Consider the following 16,234-nt stretch of genomic DNA (forward strand, 5'->3'; position numbering starts at 1 on the left):
GTAGTATCGTAAAGGATGGGAGATATATATGTATGTCACCATGTACATCCTGGGACTATGTAGTTGCTCATACCGAGCGGGGGGGGGATGTCAATCTCCATACACAGTTTAAGGACAGGTGTAGTATTGTGAAAGTAGGGAATTACCAGAAATGGCAGTGCGACCCATATAAGGGTAGGTACTGTCTGAAAGTCTGAATTACGCTAAAACAGGTTACAGACCTGACAAGTGAGATATCCTCTTCAACTGGGGCACCCTATAGAGTAAACCTCTCTGAGGGAGGTAGTGAGACCGGGGCTGTGGTGAAGATAGTGCAAACTATAGACCTGAAGGAAGTAGTACAGGTGGAGACAGGGTATAGAGATCCTAACCTGTGGTTGGAATGGATTCAGTATACGGCAAGAACTATGTCTAAAGAGGACTGTTATGCCTGTGGGACAGCCAAACCAAAGTTAACAACTACTCCGTTTCCCCTTGACAGGCTTTAACTCTCCGTCAGGTTTATCCTCCATGATTAAATTGTTCAAGCCACCTGGGAATGTGGTGAAGGAGTCTTGTAGTAACTTGCACTATCTGTATCCCCCGATAACAAAGTCACCCGACCTAGGTTGCCTCCGTTTGAAGTCTCAGGGGATTCTTATTATTGTTTTTCTAGGACTAATAAGATAGGATACAGGGTAGGGCATCTTAGCTCCTGCTCCCACACAGAGAATGTCACAACTAAAGAGACCATGACTAATCTCTCCTCTTTGTTGCAGCCAGAGGATTTTTGGAACCAAAACCAGGCCCGTGCTTACATCTGATGGTTGTGTGGTGATAACAGATTGTGAACTCACCTACATACGCAAACAATCAAACGTGTCAGAGACTGGTGAGTTGTCACGTAGAAAGTGGGACCTCCTCCCGGGATCCTTTGATGAAAGGATTTATATATTGATGCGATTGGAGTACCTTGAGGGGTTCCAGAAGAATTCAAAGCTAGGAATCAGATCGCAGCTGGGTTTGAATCAAGTCTTTTCTGGTGGTCAACAATTAATAAAAACGTAGATTGGATAAATTATATTTACTATAACCAGCAAAGATTTATAAACCACACTCGTGATGCAATAAAGGGATTGGCTGAGCAGACAGCGGCAACTAGCTTAATGACATGGCAGAATAGAATAGCTTTAGATATGCTTTTGGCTGAGCGGGGCGGAGTTTGTGTTCTGTTTGGATCTATGTGCTGTACTTTCATCCCCAACAATACAGCACCGGACGGGTCCGTGACCAAAGCGCTTCAGGGACTCACCACGCTGGCGAACGAACTGGCTGAAAACTCTGGTATTGATAGCTCCCTAAACAGTTGGTTTGATAACATATTTGGTAAATGGAAAACTATTGTTGTAACTATTCTGGGTGAAGTTATAGCTTCTATGGGTATACTTGTTCTTTGTGGATGTTGTCTTATTCCCTGTGTCCGAGGGTTGGTGAGCAAGGCGATAGAAAAGGCGGTTTCGCAACAGATGGTGAGATACGGCCCAATCCCGGACTCCGACCTATGGAATGAAGGATATGACCTACCAGGCTTGGTGGAGTGACACCCTAGAGGGATTGGGGGCCAAAATTTACTTCCCTGTTTGTGTTTTATGTTTTAATAATCTTGTGTTTTGTGTTCTATTAATCCTGTGTTTTATGCTTTATTAATCAAGTTAACCATTGTGAATGTTTGGGACTCAACTTGAAAACTACTGAGGGCGGGTGCTGTCGCGTTCGTTCAGAAGAGCCCTCTCACCTCCTCCAGCCTGGTGATGGTGTAGAAAGACACATCGTAGAACTTCTCGGGTGTGTTTTGTTGCAGACAGTGCACATCGTCTGCCGTCAGCCGTAGAGGTCCAAAAAGAACTTATTTTCCAAAACGAAATCTCTCCATCAAACTTTATTTTCCAGTCCATTGAAAACGCAGCGTGTTCTTCAGTCCGGCGGCTGCCGACTGTGACGTGGACGATGACGACATCACTCCACCTTCAGGATCGCCTGGGTACTGCACTCGATCTTGATCTTAGCCAAAAGGCCGAGAAGCGATACCACAATGCTTTCGGGAGGAAGGGGCCGTTCTCCGACACGTCAAATTCGACTATGGTTACACCAAAATGAGCTCGGTAAGCTTTCCGCCAAATATCAAAGATAATGCTTTTAGAAAATGGTTGCATAGATTGGGAGTTGATCAACATCGGGAATAACCACGTTTGACTGTTACAAAGTAACAAATTGGTAGGTTCTAATATCACGTGGTGATCTGCCCTCCAATCGGACATGAGAGAAACCGTTGTTAAATTAAAACCAGATTAACAGCTCAATTGGAATAATAATCTATCACGGGTGGGTGGGTGGGGGGGATAATTATAGTGACATAACATTTGATCTTGTATTAAATATCTCCGGGGGGATAATAATAGTGACATAACATTTGATCTTGTATTAAATATCTCTGGTAGCATTGCTGCCACAAAGGAACTGAAGCAGTTGTCCACTTGGTGGCACCAGAGTTCCACCGACCGTCGCTTTTTCCAAGCTGTCCTGTGTGGTACATCAAACTGCATTTGAATGTTGAACCACTTGACTTCAATACATCATCAATGCAAATAATGTGAACAATAAAAATAGCCTGTCTTTTTTAAAAATCTTTCTGTAGAGCCTCCTATGATAAGGCCATTGTGAGGAGGCCTTCATAAAGTTGCCCTCCTAAATTACTAGAGGCCAAACTTCAAAGATGTCCATGGCACTGGACTGCAGTAAGAGCTTGGCCTACAGTGCGGCCTATGGAGCGGGCCTGACATATGGTCCTGGCTGCCTAAATGTGTCCTCCACATAATAAACTGTACAAACATGGCACTTTTGAGGCTTACTTTTACAATTAGGCTTACTCAGTCACTACAACCAACTTCATATCATGGACATAAAATGCCATTAGGCCTAATGAAGGTACAGTATATGTAAGTTACTTGGTTGGTGACTTGTGAATCAATCTGTATGCGCATTAGGTTTGAATATTTTCCCGTTATTATACAAATGTTCCATCCCAAGAATAAATCACCTTTTTTCCCGGGTAACCCGGTATTTTCCGCCAAAACTGGAATTGTCATTCAGAAACATTATAACGCATATACATGTCTGGATTTGATTAGAGCTTTGATCAGCATGAAAATTCAAACCTGATGCTACCTGAGCCTGATGAGCCATATATTAAATAAATTTTATGAGCCCTACATTAACGACATTTAATGAGCCCAAGCCCCAAAAAGCCCAAATGATTTTGCCGTTATCCAATAGGCTACATATATGATATAAGCACATTACGCACGACAGAAAAACATAAAAGCCCATAGATTTGGCTAGCTATATGTTCTCTTGGGTAAATAAATGAAACTAACCAGTAGGCTAATCTGTTTGAGTGTGAACTGTATTATTGTACTGTATTGTATTCCATGCTTAACTGGTGACGCCTCCCACAAAAAATAACATTTAAATAAATAATTTGAAATGTGTTATCACTCTATCACAGTGACGGCCCAAGGTGTAGTAATTAGTAGTAGTTCCTGTCCAAATAAAGTCACTAGATGTGGTGAGGGGCTCAGGCGTTCCAGGGGACATCATCTCTGCAGCAGGCCAAGGCATCTCGAACTGCAAGAGAAACAGAAACTGATCAAATGGCCGCAAATGCGTGCACACACACACACCTAATATGGATCAGCAGGTTTCCAAGTCAGTTGCTCAGTGTTAAAGCTGCCCGACACGCTTAATAATAAATCATAGAAAAATATTTAGGAGATTCTATTTTACTCTTACACCATCACACACGCAAAGTAACTTGGAAAACATGGATTGAGCTAGTGGTTAGATAACGCAATAGTTGCAAGGATAGGCGTCAACCTTGTCTTGTTGCCATTTCTAGGTTTAGCTTATCCTATAGTTGTCCATTTACTGCTTTAGCAAGAGGTTCAGAATACAGAGTTTGAATGATCCGCTTTGATTTGTTGTTGAAGCATAGAGGAAGTTCCAGTTTCAGTCAATAGGTTTTTCCATGTCGAGACTAACAAGAATTTGCCTGATAACTCATCCTGAATTTAATTCCGCTGCTCTATTGATCACTCCGTACATTTAGTCTGAAACTGCAATACTAGAAGTAATCTGTGCTGACTTCAAAATTAGGGGGCATTGTACAAAACAAATTCATCAGCGATTGGATTGATTCTAACCAATCAGAGTATCAAAGCCAATGACGTGATTCATGATTCGTGCAGGCTGGTTCTGGCCCAACCCATCGGCTGGGACCAATCAGAACAGTCAGATTCTAGAACAGGTTGGGGAGGAAAGCAAATCCAGACTCATGTGGAGAAGAAAGTGGGCGTGGCGTTTGGCCAGAGTGATGTGGACGGGTAGTCAGGCTAAACCAAAAGGGAACAATTATTTTCTACTGGATGTCTATATTGTTAATGATATATAGAGGGTTCTTATGTTATCTTGAGTTTGTCTATTTTGTATAAAACCAGTTTGATGTAGAATCCTAAGCTCAAGAAGCATAACTTCAAAGTATAGACAGACAGACAGATAAATATTTATATACAGATAAGTAGGTTAGCTGAGCGGTAACTCTGCCTCAGACTTGAAGTAGTGCGGGCCCTGCTCAACCAACACCATGCTCAGTAGTTCCTGAGAAAGAACAAAGAAGAATTGTCACATTTCAATTTGGTAAATTGAGAGATCTTTCTGGGGAAGAGTGCGTCTGTACAGTGAACCAAAAAGGTTTAACGCAAAACCTGCCAATGGGTCATTGTGGAACATATTGTAGTTTGAGTAAAATGTTTGAATTTGCAACGCAACCTTCTAAAGGAATATCTGCAAAAACATTATAATATAGCATTTAAGTGCCTTTGGAAAGTATTCAGACCCCTTGACTTTTTCCACATTTTGTTACGTTACAGCCTTATTCTAAAATGGATTAAAATAAATAAAAACATAACATATTTACATAAGTATTCAGACCTTTTGCTATGAGACTCGAAATTGAGCTCAGGTGCATCCTGTTTCCATTGATCATCCTTGAGATGTTTCTATAACTTGATTGGAGTCCACCTGTGGTAAATTCAATTGATTGGACATGATTTGGAAAGGCACACACCTGTCTATATAAGGTCCCACAGTTGACAGTGCATATCAGAGCAAAAATCAAGCCATGAGGTCAAAGGAATTGTCCGTAGAGCACAGAGACAGGATTGTGTCGAGGCACGGATCTGTGGAAGGGTACCAAAAAATGTCTGCAGCATTGAAGGTCCCCAAGAACACAGTGGCCTCCATCATTCTTAAATGGAAGAAGTTTGGAACCACCAAGACTCTTCCTAGAGCTGGCCGCCCGGCCAAACTGAGCAATCGGGAGAACCCCCATGATCACTCTGACAGAGCTCTAGAGTTCCTCTGTGGAGATGGGAGAACCTTCCAGAAGGACATCCATCTCTGCAGCACTCCACCAATCAGGCCTTTATGGTAGAGTGGCAAGCCACTCCTCAGTAAAAGGCACATGACAGCTTTTGAGTTTGAGAGGATCTGCAGAGAATGGGAAAAACACCCCAAATACAGGTGTGCCAAGCTTGTAGCATCATACCCAAGAAGACTCAAGGCTGTAATTGCTGCCAAAGGTGCTTCAACAAAATACTGAGTAAAGGGTCTGAATACTTATGTAAATTTAATATTTCAGTTTTTTATTTTGTAATAAATCAGCAAATTCTAAAAACCTGTTTTTGCTATGTCATTATGGGATATTGTGTGTAGATTGATGAGGGGAAAAAACTACTTCATCAATTTTTGATTAAGGCTGTAACATAACAAAATGTGGAAAAAGTAAAGGGGTCTGAATACTTTCCGAATGCACTGTAATCATAATGAACCTAGCTGCGAGAGTCCTCCTGATTTCAGGGTTATAAGGCTCTGTGTATCAAAAAGGAGAACATTTGATAAAGTAATCTGAAAGCAGTCAAATCCCATATTCCACTGGAAGGTACAGCACATATTCCAGCATAACAGCATTAATGGTTTTCAGGAAAAGTAAGTTTGACAATCAATGTCGCAGTAAAACTGTACTTTCTCTCAAATATCTGAATAAAAACCAGATCTTCCTGGTCTGACCCAGCTAAAGATTGAGGGTTCATGGGGGTAAGTTTGGGTAAACAACATTTTAATTTCTCCCTTTGCACCACAACACTGCCACGGCTCCACAGCATACAGCAGAGACGCAATGAACCAATCACTGCACCTGTGATGAAAGAGATTGAAAGTGACCAGTATAGTAGAAAGATTCGCAGGTAAAGCATAAGATGGTAAGTAAATAGGTTGACTATAACAATAATAATATAGGTTGACTATGACTTGGCAATATAACAGTAAAATAGGTTGACTATGACTTGGCACTATAACAGTAATATAGGTTGACTATGACTTGGCACTATAACAGTAATATAGGTTGACTATGACTTGGCACTATAACAGTAATATAGGTTGACTATGACTTGGCACTATAACAGTAATATAGGTTTACTATGACTTGGCACTATTAAAATAAGTAAATAGGTTGACTATGACTTGGCACTATTAAAATAAGTAAATAGGTTGACTATGACTTGGCACTATTAAAATAAGTAAATAGGTTGACAATGACTTGGCACTATTAAAATAAGTAAATAGGTTGACTATGAAAAAATAAACACAAAAAACATGCCAACATGTTTATAATCATGCCAATTATTATGTATGTATTGACAAACCATGGCCTCTTTCACCAGCAAATGAGACTTGATCACTGACTGGAATCTCCACAGAAACCTCCTTAGTGGCACCACCAGAAGACACCACACACTTAACCTTGGTGTCTTTGTAAGGTAGACTGGACACTGTTGCAGTAGTTGTCACAGTGACAGTTCCATTGGGATGGGTGACATCGACCGTGGTGGAATGTTCTATCATCATGTCATCCCAGGTCACTATAGGAGCAGGTCGTCCAGTAGCAGAACAGGACAGAGTGGTGTGACTGTTGTTGGTTTGTGTGATGAGGAGTGAGGGTCCATACAGCTCTACAGAACAACAACAGACACAGATCACAGTGAACAGCACGAGTCATAAAGCAGGTATCTAACGTGGGAAATCAAATAGGTGACATAGTGAGGTTAATTGATGATCATTGTTCCTGTCAACACCTACTCATTACATTATGCAATAAGATTCGACCATTGACTTGGAGACAGGTCGTTCCACTGATATGAAATAGACACTTGTAGCAGGACTCATCTCCTCTTGACACTCCTCTGATGACGATCGAGCAGTTCTGCAGACCCTCATCTTCAAACTCCATGTTCCTCTGAAAAGGTTGTTTGACTACTGGTCCAAACTAGACACACAATGATATCAATCTTTAGGATGCCATGTAACAGGGCTCTCCAACCCTGTTCTTTCAGAGATACCCTCCTGTAGGTTTTCACCAACTCCAGTTGTATCTAGCCTAAATCAACTCACAACCAGCTAATGATTAAAATCAGGTGTGCTAGATTAGAGTTGGATTGAAAACCTATAGCTCGGTAGCTCTCCAGGAACAGGTATGAAGAGCCCTGCAATACAGAGTAGAATATGGTGATGTAGTACTCCAGAATGGTCAGAAGGGGGAGTACAGAACTAGTCTATAATCTAGTCTAGGTACAGTAGGAGGAAGTTATGAATGAAGGGTTTTTTAAACTGACTGCAGTATGGGTTCATGTGTTGAATTATTAAAGTAACAAACTACAGAACATGTGGATATCAGTTAATATAAGGAGCTATGGCTATAGATCAATCCTCTTAGTTTGTTCTGATTAAATCATTGTACACTATACAGTTTATAGTGACTCACTACACAGTTTATACAGTGACTCACTACACAGTTTATAGTGACTCACTACACTATACAGTTTATACAGTGACTCACTACACTATACATGCAGTTCACTACATTACCTTCATAATTTAACTTGTCTGTACAGCTATAGCCTACGGTGGCCGGGAAGTGCAAAGCAACATTACAAAGAATGAAACACTTTTACAAAGCTCGAGACAAATTTACATTTTGGAAAACAAATTTACATTTTGGAAAACAAATTTACATTTTATAAAACAAAATTTACATTTTAGAAAACAAATTTACATTTTAGAAAACAAATTTACATTTTAGAAAACAAATTAACAAGACGCAAAGCACTTTTACCAGTCCCGAAACAAATTTACAAATGACAGATTCGTCACGGAAAGGGAATGTACCATATACCGGAAGTGCGAGCGTGCTCTTTTTCGTGTTGTTGTGGAGTTTATGGCGTCAAATAAGTTTATGGTGACCGCCAGAACATGGACTGCGGCCGAGGGATGTTTTTTGCCCGTTTTGTGGCAAACACATGAACAGCTTAACGCGGTTTTGCTTTACGTGTGGTCGGTGTTTGGAGTTTTTAAAGGACGCGACAAGACGGAAACAACAGACATACTGCATCATTGCGTTCAATATTTTAACGAGGGTCACTCATACGCTGTAATCGTGGACATGATGTCAAGTCTACACCTGTAAACATCAGCTTGAGGACTCTTAAAGTAAACTGAACGAAGCCGGGTTGTACCGCAGAAAGGATTATTCTCGCCAAACGCCGTGAGTAACGCCATCAGATTTGAACTCGTGGACCTGGACAACTACTCAATGGGACCTAACTATATGTGGCACGCAGATGGTTATGACAAACTTAAGCCATTCGGTTTGGCCATTTCGGGATGCATAGATGGATTTTCACGTAAAGTATTGTGGCTTCAATGTGGACCAACAAATAATAACCCAACAGTGATTGCTCACTATTTCATGTCATGTGTGCGAAACCTCGGTGTCATCCCCATGAGACTGAGGACTGATTGCGGCACTGAGAACGGCATAATGGCTGCAATTCAATGTACCCTACGCCACCATCACAGTGACTACTACTCTGGAGCGTCCAGCCACATGTACGGCTCATCTATAAATAACCAGCGTATTGAGTCCTGGTGGTCTATATTTAGAAAGGGAAGGTGAGTTGTCTTCATAAAGGGTCATTGCATCTTTTGGTCATTCGATTTTCTTCTCAGGAACGATTAATGAAAAACGAGCACAATAATTATCATACAAATTTGTAAAGCAAATCCTGCCCGTCAGGAAAAGTAGCTGTTCCTGAAAAGAAAATCGAATGACCAAAAGATGCACAGACCATACATTTCATTATAACTAACCTTTATTATTTATAGTAAAACTAAACATTTCTATCCATTTCTATAGGTCTCAGTTCTAGATGGAGTTATTTGCCGACCTTAGAGATGCCGGATACTTCAACGGAGTCATGAGCATCAATGCCTATTGAGATATTGCTTTGGTGATGTTATTCAGAAGGACTTGGATGAGTGTGTGAGACTGTGGAACAGCCACAGGATTCGCCCTTCCAGAACAGCAGCATGTCCAGGAGGAGTGCCCAATGAACTCTACTACTTACCACACAGGTGATACATTGGTGATAATAAACAGATAAAAGCATTAATGTAACGTTTTAGCTTAAAAATGAAAATAAATGCAATTATGTATTCTATTTAACATAGGTTTGGCTCCAGAGACTGCGGATTTCAAAGTGAACTAGCTGAACTGGATGCCCTGTCCATCCTGTGTGGAACGAGGTCAAAATAAAAAAAATAAAAAATCGCTAGCCTGTCAATGACTCCTTGTGGGGACCCAAACATGCAGGAGTACTTGGACTTTGCCATGGAACACAATCAGTTACAGAAGCCAGACAACTGGGAGTCTGCATCCGAACTGTACATGAAACTAAAAGAAATGGCTCAGCTATGAAATGATCAAAAAGGAGGGTTTTTTGTAGTGGTGGAATACTGCTGTCTGTCTGAACACAATATTTATGAATCTGTCACCCAAAGCTTAATTGTTTTTAAGTGTGAAGTAAATTAATCAAAATAGTAATCAGTATTTATTACACTTTTGTAGTATTGAGAGTAATGGATCTAAAACATTTTCAAAATGTTTACTGTGAGAAAAGAACATGCTCACATACAGTAACATTATAAAAACAACTTTGGCAACTGCACTTTTAAAAGTGCACCTTTAATAGGGTTGGGTATCAAGAACCAATTCCTACTTGGAATAGTTTAAAAAATTACGATTCCATCGGAATTGTTTCTTTATTGGAATCGTTTTGGAGGATTGGGTTTCAAATCTGATCATGGGTTCCAAATTTAACATGCGCAAGTTTTGGTTTCTGTTTGTTGTGTTGCAGCCATGGAGCACAGTAAGCGGTGCTCTAGTGTGGCTTTATTTTACATTGAAAAAGCCCCGTCAAACTGCAACCCACCTTTGAATCAAAATAAAACTTTCCTCTTATTTGTGAAATAAGCATGTGACCCGTTTCAACTCCACCACTCAAAGAATCTGAATCGAGAATCGATAAGAACCGGAATCAAAAGGAAGAATCGGAATTGGAATCAGAATCGTTAAAATCTAAATGATGCCCAACCCTAACCTTTAACAACAACAACTTTTTCAGAGTCTTAACTCTAGGGGTCATCCATCATATAGCTTAGAAACAGCTGAATCCTGGACTATTTTGAATTCCAAAGTCCATTTGTGACTTAAACAAAGTGTATGAGTCTAGGAGTGGTAATCTCAAGGGAGTTTTAACATGTATTTGCCATTGGGAACGCAGAGTCCTCCAGGAACTCTATTTGAGGCAGTGGTTCCAAGCCAGATGGGGGAAGTGAAGACAGCCCAGTAGCAAACATCAAAACATCTTCCACAGACACAGCAGCCTGGCCTTCTGCAAAGAAAAAACAATTCAGATACATCACTGCCATGTGTTTTCTTAACTAGTTATAAAAAACAAACTAACAAACCTTCACAATCAAGGAGATAGTCTGCCCAGTAGGCCATGGTTTGACTTTCTTTAAGTCTTCGATTACTCCCCGAAGGACTGAGGTCAGGTTTGAAGAGTCTCTCAAGTTCAAAAGCAGTGAGTCGCCTTTCAGAGTGGCACATGACAGGGGCCAGCAAAGTAGGGTGTTGCTGTAGTGCAGTCAAAAACTCCAGGGTTGAAAGACCATCTCTGAATCTACAGAGTGAACACAAACATTGTTTCACTGCTGTGTAGTGCCAATTGAATTTAAAATTATCTAAAGAAAACTATTAAATATTCTCTTCTCTACAATTACTATCCACCTTAACATTGTTGAAAATTGATTTCAAAAACCCTATTTTTGCATTGCACATTAAACGTTAATTGTTACAAACTGTAAGTATAACACACAGAAACAAAAGACTGGAATGACACAGACGGATGGGTGGCTTGAGCACTCACGCGATGCCTTCAGAAAGTCTACACACCTATTGCACTTTTTTCACAACTTTGTTTCGTTATAGATTCAATTTATCATAATGATAATGCAAAAACAAGTTTTTAGAAATTGTAGCAAATTTAATAAAAATTAAAAACTGGAATATCACATTCGCACAAGTTAATTAACCATTTTCTCAGTACACTGTTGAAGCACCTTTGGAAGTAATTCCAGCCTGGATTCCTCGTGTATGAAGCTACAGGCTTTACACACAACATCACCACACTCTTTATATCTGATTTTCAGGGACATTTACAAGAGATACTAAAAACCTCTCTGCATGTCAGGATCTCTATGAGAACTGAGGGCAGAAATAGATCCATATGTAAATGACACTGCTACAGTATGGAGCAGGTGGTTGGATAAACAGCAGCAAGTCATCAAGGGTTTGATGGGTAAAGTGAGCCTCAAACCATCACTCTGCTGCCAGATGTGCAGCAGAGGTGGATGGATCACTTTAAGGGTAACTGGACTGATTTTCCTCTATGGAAGAGTTAGTCAGGAGGAGAAACCTAAGATCTAATTTCTGTTTTTGCTTTGTCATTATGATGTATTGTGTGTAGATTGATGAGGAAAAGGATTTAAATATATTTTAAATTGAATCTATAAAGGTGTGCAGACTTAATGAAGGCACTGTAGTTTGACACAGAATGAAGTGACATCACATATCCGTTGAAATACACTAAGGTACAAATTCTGATTAAGGACAAATTGATAACAGATATACATACTTGCATAAACCAAAGATGGGGACCATGAGGCATTTCAAACAAAAATTCATACATAAATAAATAAAAATCTCATCACTACAAATATCATCTTACCTGTCAATTACAGATGAGTTGCGGTCAATGATATACCATTGGAGGTAGTCTGACACGATTTCTTTATTTTCTTCCACAGTAGCCACATGTCTCAGACAAACTGCTGTCTGTAACATTGTGCTGTGTCTCATCATACATTATTGCAGAGCATCCAATGAAGCAGCATTCTCAATCTGAAAGACATGAAAATGGGCAAAAAACACCCCAGTCAATAACTGTATGCACTGTATCTCCTTGCCTATTTTTTTAATAACATACATAGCAAGGTGTAATCTTACACTATCAAAAACTAATACATTAATTAAATATATTCCGGCACGTGATATAGGAAGTAAACATTGTCTCAAAACACTGCGGTAAGTATGAAAAACTCTGCCCTACCATACCCTTATGCTATTCTCACCTCTTGCAAAGCTTTCCCTATTTCTTCATCAGTTATTAAATTATTTGTTGCTTTGAATGAAGGCTGGCCTGCAAGATAATGTACAAGATCTTCTGACAGGAAATGGGGTCCTGGACCTCCATGCACAACTGACACAGCAATCATCTTTCCTGCCAAGTAGTATTCATCCTCCCTAACAGCTGTGAATGAATTCATATTGCAAAATTAAAACAATGCATTACTGTATATACTGTAATATGCAAGCATATGTCATGTGATATATATGGTCAATGAGCATTAACCAACCATTAGTAGCCTATAGTACACATCCAACCAATATGCATACCCTTTGCATTGTAGACCAAGAACCGATGTCCTTCTGGTCCATCAAAAAATGGGCCGGTCTTTTAGGTGTTTCATCAGTAGAGTTAAAAACTCTCGTCTTGGACCACCAGTGTCAATTCCCTCTTCCAGAACACCAGTATCATCAGTAAATTTCACCAGCATGTCACAGGTTTCAGAATATGTTGTACGCTTGAAACCTCTGACTGCCCCATCCCAAACATTATCCCTTGAGATGTTAAACCGGCTGACTTTTTTTATGATCAATAGGAAGAGACAGGTTTGCTACGATGTCAGGTAATGCAATGTCCGTCTCCTCCCTGTAATGACAAAAAGTTAATTCATTTGTGGATATTCCAGATATACAAGAACTATTGTACAGTGAAAAAACTGAGTGCTATAGTCAAAAGCATATTACATTGCTGTGTGTTGGAAATTCTTCACATTGACAGCAACTTCGGCTCTTCGTCCTCCTGCTCAACATTTGGTGAATACAGGTCTGTGTATTTACTGTTGGGAAATTGCCATTTCCATGTTAAAACATCTTACAAACAAAAATGTCTTCCCCATGTAATCAGTTCAATACATTTAAATTATGTCAGTCATTATCTTTTTTTTTTTTTACTTACCTGTAGCAAGAATTTTTTCTGGATTTGCTTCCGGTGGATCCAGATCCTCAGCATCAGATATTACTATCTGAAAAAAAAGATTAAAATGTCTGAAACAACAACACTGAAAGCAAGAAATGTCATGCTGCCACACTCTGCCTTATTACCTGTCCAGGCTGAATTGTTGATTGTCCTGGTGCATCTCTGAAACATGATAAAACATATTAAAATGATTAGCTCCATGATAAAGGCTATAATGTAGCTTTGAGTAGCATGTAGTAGTAGAGGGAACAGAAAGATGTATTAAAAAAAGATTATTTTGAGAACATGTGGATAGGAGCGTTTCCTGGACTCAAATCTGAGTTAGTTTGAGTTTCTTTTTTAATGGAAAAGGTATGAAAATAAAAAGAAAGCTCAAACTACTATTTTTTAACTATTAAAATGCTTGTATTGCAAGTGGCCAAGCCATACAGAACCAATTTAAAGAACTTTAATGCGTTTTTGCATCTAGCCTTCGTCAGCGAGTAGTCAAACAGATGAAATGAGAGACAATGGGTCTTTTCTAGTGTCCAAGGTGTTCTGGGCTAGAGTAGGTGTTGTAGAGACATCTTAAAACCAGTAGGTGTCCTTCAGGCCTACAATAGTAAAATCATGTAAACATTATGTATATGGATGTGTCCCATGTTTCCTATTGGTGGATTACCACTAGAAAAAAACCCAGTGTCTCTCATTACATCTATTTGACTCCCTGACAAAGGCTAGATGCCGAAACGTGTTGGAGTTCTTTGGTTGGTTCTGGATGACCGTGCCACTTCAGTAAAGGCCTATAGTACCTATGCAGGATCGACAGTGATGTGGAGACATATGAATGGACAGTGGATACCCCCACTTCATTCTCACGTGTTTTTTTTAATGGTTTGGTTAATTTTTGTTTATTCAACTGCAAGAGCAACTGTATTTCAGTGGGTTTATTCTGTAAAGCTCTGCTCACACAGGCAGCTGTGGGTCCTTTAGGTAGGGAGCGAGGGGCACCGCAGATCAGTTACAGAAACAGCTGATAGCATGTAGCAACGTTGAGCTTATGTGCAGCAATATAAATGTATGTATAATGTGTATGTGAATAAGTAGTGAAATATCTGCTAGTAGTTTTATCAGTTTTGTGAGTAAAAAAAAAAAAAAGGTGAAATTGCACTTTACCTGGTAGTGAAAGCACTGTAGCCCAACAAAATATGAATTATTATTGCACGTGTGAAAATTCCTTTGTGTCCAAGTGTGCAACACCTACCTTTCATCGTCCAGCTTGTGTTTGGGAGTACTTCGATTTTGTGGTTCAAAACCTGAGAGGAAACGGATAAAATGATCAACAACTTTCAACAGGTTCCATTATTTTTCCATTACCACATACAGTATATATCAATGCTGAATGGTTGTTTGTGTTACTGTATAATAGTTACTGCAAAATAATCAAAACAAGCCTTTTCCACTAAAATATTGGACCAGGACATTGATTTTATGCTTAAAATCCAATGTACATCTAATTAATAAATTATATGAAAATGAATAAATACAAACATACATAAACATTTAAAAAAGAGAAATAACTGATGTACCAAAGTGTCAGCACGATTGAGTTCAGCTGTGCTCCTTGTTGTGATGACAATTTCAGAATCAGAGTCTGAGGTATCATCCACTGAAAAAATAATTCAAACAACCATTATCTATCCTCCAGCAGAGTATCTAAATATGTAAAAATATTGAATCATGAGATCCACTAACCTCTTTTATAGTGTTTTTCTAGGCAAATGAAAAAAGTGATCCTGGAATATGCCTTTCCTATTTCCTTTTATATTCTGCCAATCTGAATGGCCTTTCTGACCCAGGCACATGAACCACCTCTGAGCAGTCTGGATACAAAAAGGACATAAGGTCCTTCGTGCATGTCCCTGTTAAATGTTGTCATTTTCTGGACAGCTTGTTTCAGTAGATCAGGTGCTGCTACCTCTGGGTCTGTAAATAACTGTAGTGTTTTTCCCTCTTAGAGGTTTTAAATCAGTTCCACTTGGCACCATCAATCCCACGTTTATCTAGTAAAATAACAAAGATATAATTAATGTATACATAGGTAAAATAAATATACACAAATACATATAGAGCATTGCAAAATTGTATAGGACGGTCAGTACACCTTACCTGGACGTGTTTTTCTTCTTTAGGCCTATATCTTCCTTTTGGCCCATGGTTAAAAGACTGTCGTTCTTTTGATTTCGAGCTTCTGTACTCCATGAACTGTTTGTATGATGGGCATGGTTGTTCTGCAGAAATGGACAGAGTTCGAAACAGAAAGTTAGAACCGCTCAAAAAATCATTAGCGTTACTGTCCTTAGATAGCTAGCGTTTTGGTTTTGCTAAACTTACTTTGCATAGCACTGTCCGGCTGTCAAGATGTCCCCTGTGTTTCCAATGTTTCCGTCTTGTCCCGTCCTTTAAAAACTCCAAACACCGACCACCACGTAAAGCAAAACCGCGTTAAGCTGTTCATGTGTTTGCCACAAAACGGGCAAAACATCCTCGGCCGCAGTCCATGTTCGGGCGGTCACCATAAACTTATTTGACGCCATAAACTC

The 16,234-nt window shown here is 39.6% G+C and overlaps 1 protein-coding gene and 2 long non-coding RNA genes across 4 annotated transcripts; 1 reads left to right on the forward strand and 2 right to left on the reverse strand.

The window, feature by feature from the left end:
* The first annotated feature begins 8,722 nt into the window (after window positions 1-8,722).
* On the forward strand, window positions 8,723-9,697 carry LOC123485492. Its single transcript, XR_006659022.1, has 3 exons — window positions 8,723-9,099; window positions 9,344-9,561; window positions 9,658-9,697. It is a non-coding gene; the product is annotated as an uncharacterized LOC123485492 (long non-coding RNA).
* Window positions 9,698-10,160: 463 nt separating this feature from the next.
* On the reverse strand, window positions 10,161-13,024 carry LOC123485493 (G2/M phase-specific E3 ubiquitin-protein ligase-like). 2 transcript variants are annotated; one of them, XM_045216449.1, is made up of 4 exons: window positions 13,007-13,024; window positions 12,279-12,451; window positions 10,957-11,171; window positions 10,161-10,880 (listed from the first exon to the last, which is right to left on the reverse strand). In XM_045216449.1, exons 2-4 carry the CDS (start codon window positions 12,410-12,412, stop codon window positions 10,741-10,743), a joined length of 489 nt encoding a protein of 162 aa, XP_045072384.1. In that variant the 5' UTR covers window positions 12,413-12,451; window positions 13,007-13,024; the 3' UTR covers window positions 10,161-10,740. The 2 variants fall into 2 exon arrangements, with proteins under 2 accessions (XP_045072384.1, XP_045072383.1); XM_045216448.1 differs by lacking the exon at window positions 13,007-13,024 and adding an exon at window positions 12,682-12,997.
* A 626-nt stretch (window positions 13,025-13,650) lies between these two features.
* LOC123485494 lies at window positions 13,651-14,948 on the reverse strand. Its single transcript, XR_006659023.1, has 3 exons — window positions 14,896-14,948; window positions 13,778-13,814; window positions 13,651-13,698 (listed from the first exon to the last, which is right to left on the reverse strand). It is a non-coding gene; the product is annotated as an uncharacterized LOC123485494 (long non-coding RNA).
* Between the last annotated feature and the right edge of the window lie 1,286 nt (window positions 14,949-16,234).

Source organism: Coregonus clupeaformis, unplaced genomic scaffold, assembly GCF_020615455.1.
Source record: "Coregonus clupeaformis isolate EN_2021a unplaced genomic scaffold, ASM2061545v1 scaf0713, whole genome shotgun sequence".
In the NCBI taxonomy this organism is placed as follows: Eukaryota; Metazoa; Chordata; class Actinopteri; order Salmoniformes; family Salmonidae; genus Coregonus; species Coregonus clupeaformis.

Bases quoted from the DNA above. Each gene is read 5' to 3' on its own strand.
- LOC123485493 (XM_045216449.1), bottom strand. From the start codon at position 12,412: ATGATGAGACACAGCACAATGTTACAGACAGCAGTTTGTCTGAGACAT. The intron at 11,172-12,278 runs GTAAGATGATAT...TTCACTCTGTAG, and splicing joins AACTCATCTGTAATTGACAG to ATTCAGAGATGGTCTTTCAA. The intron at 10,881-10,956 runs GTTTGTTAGTTT...TTTTCTTTGCAG, and splicing joins CTATCTCCTTGATTGTGAAG to AAGGCCAGGCTGCTGTGTCT.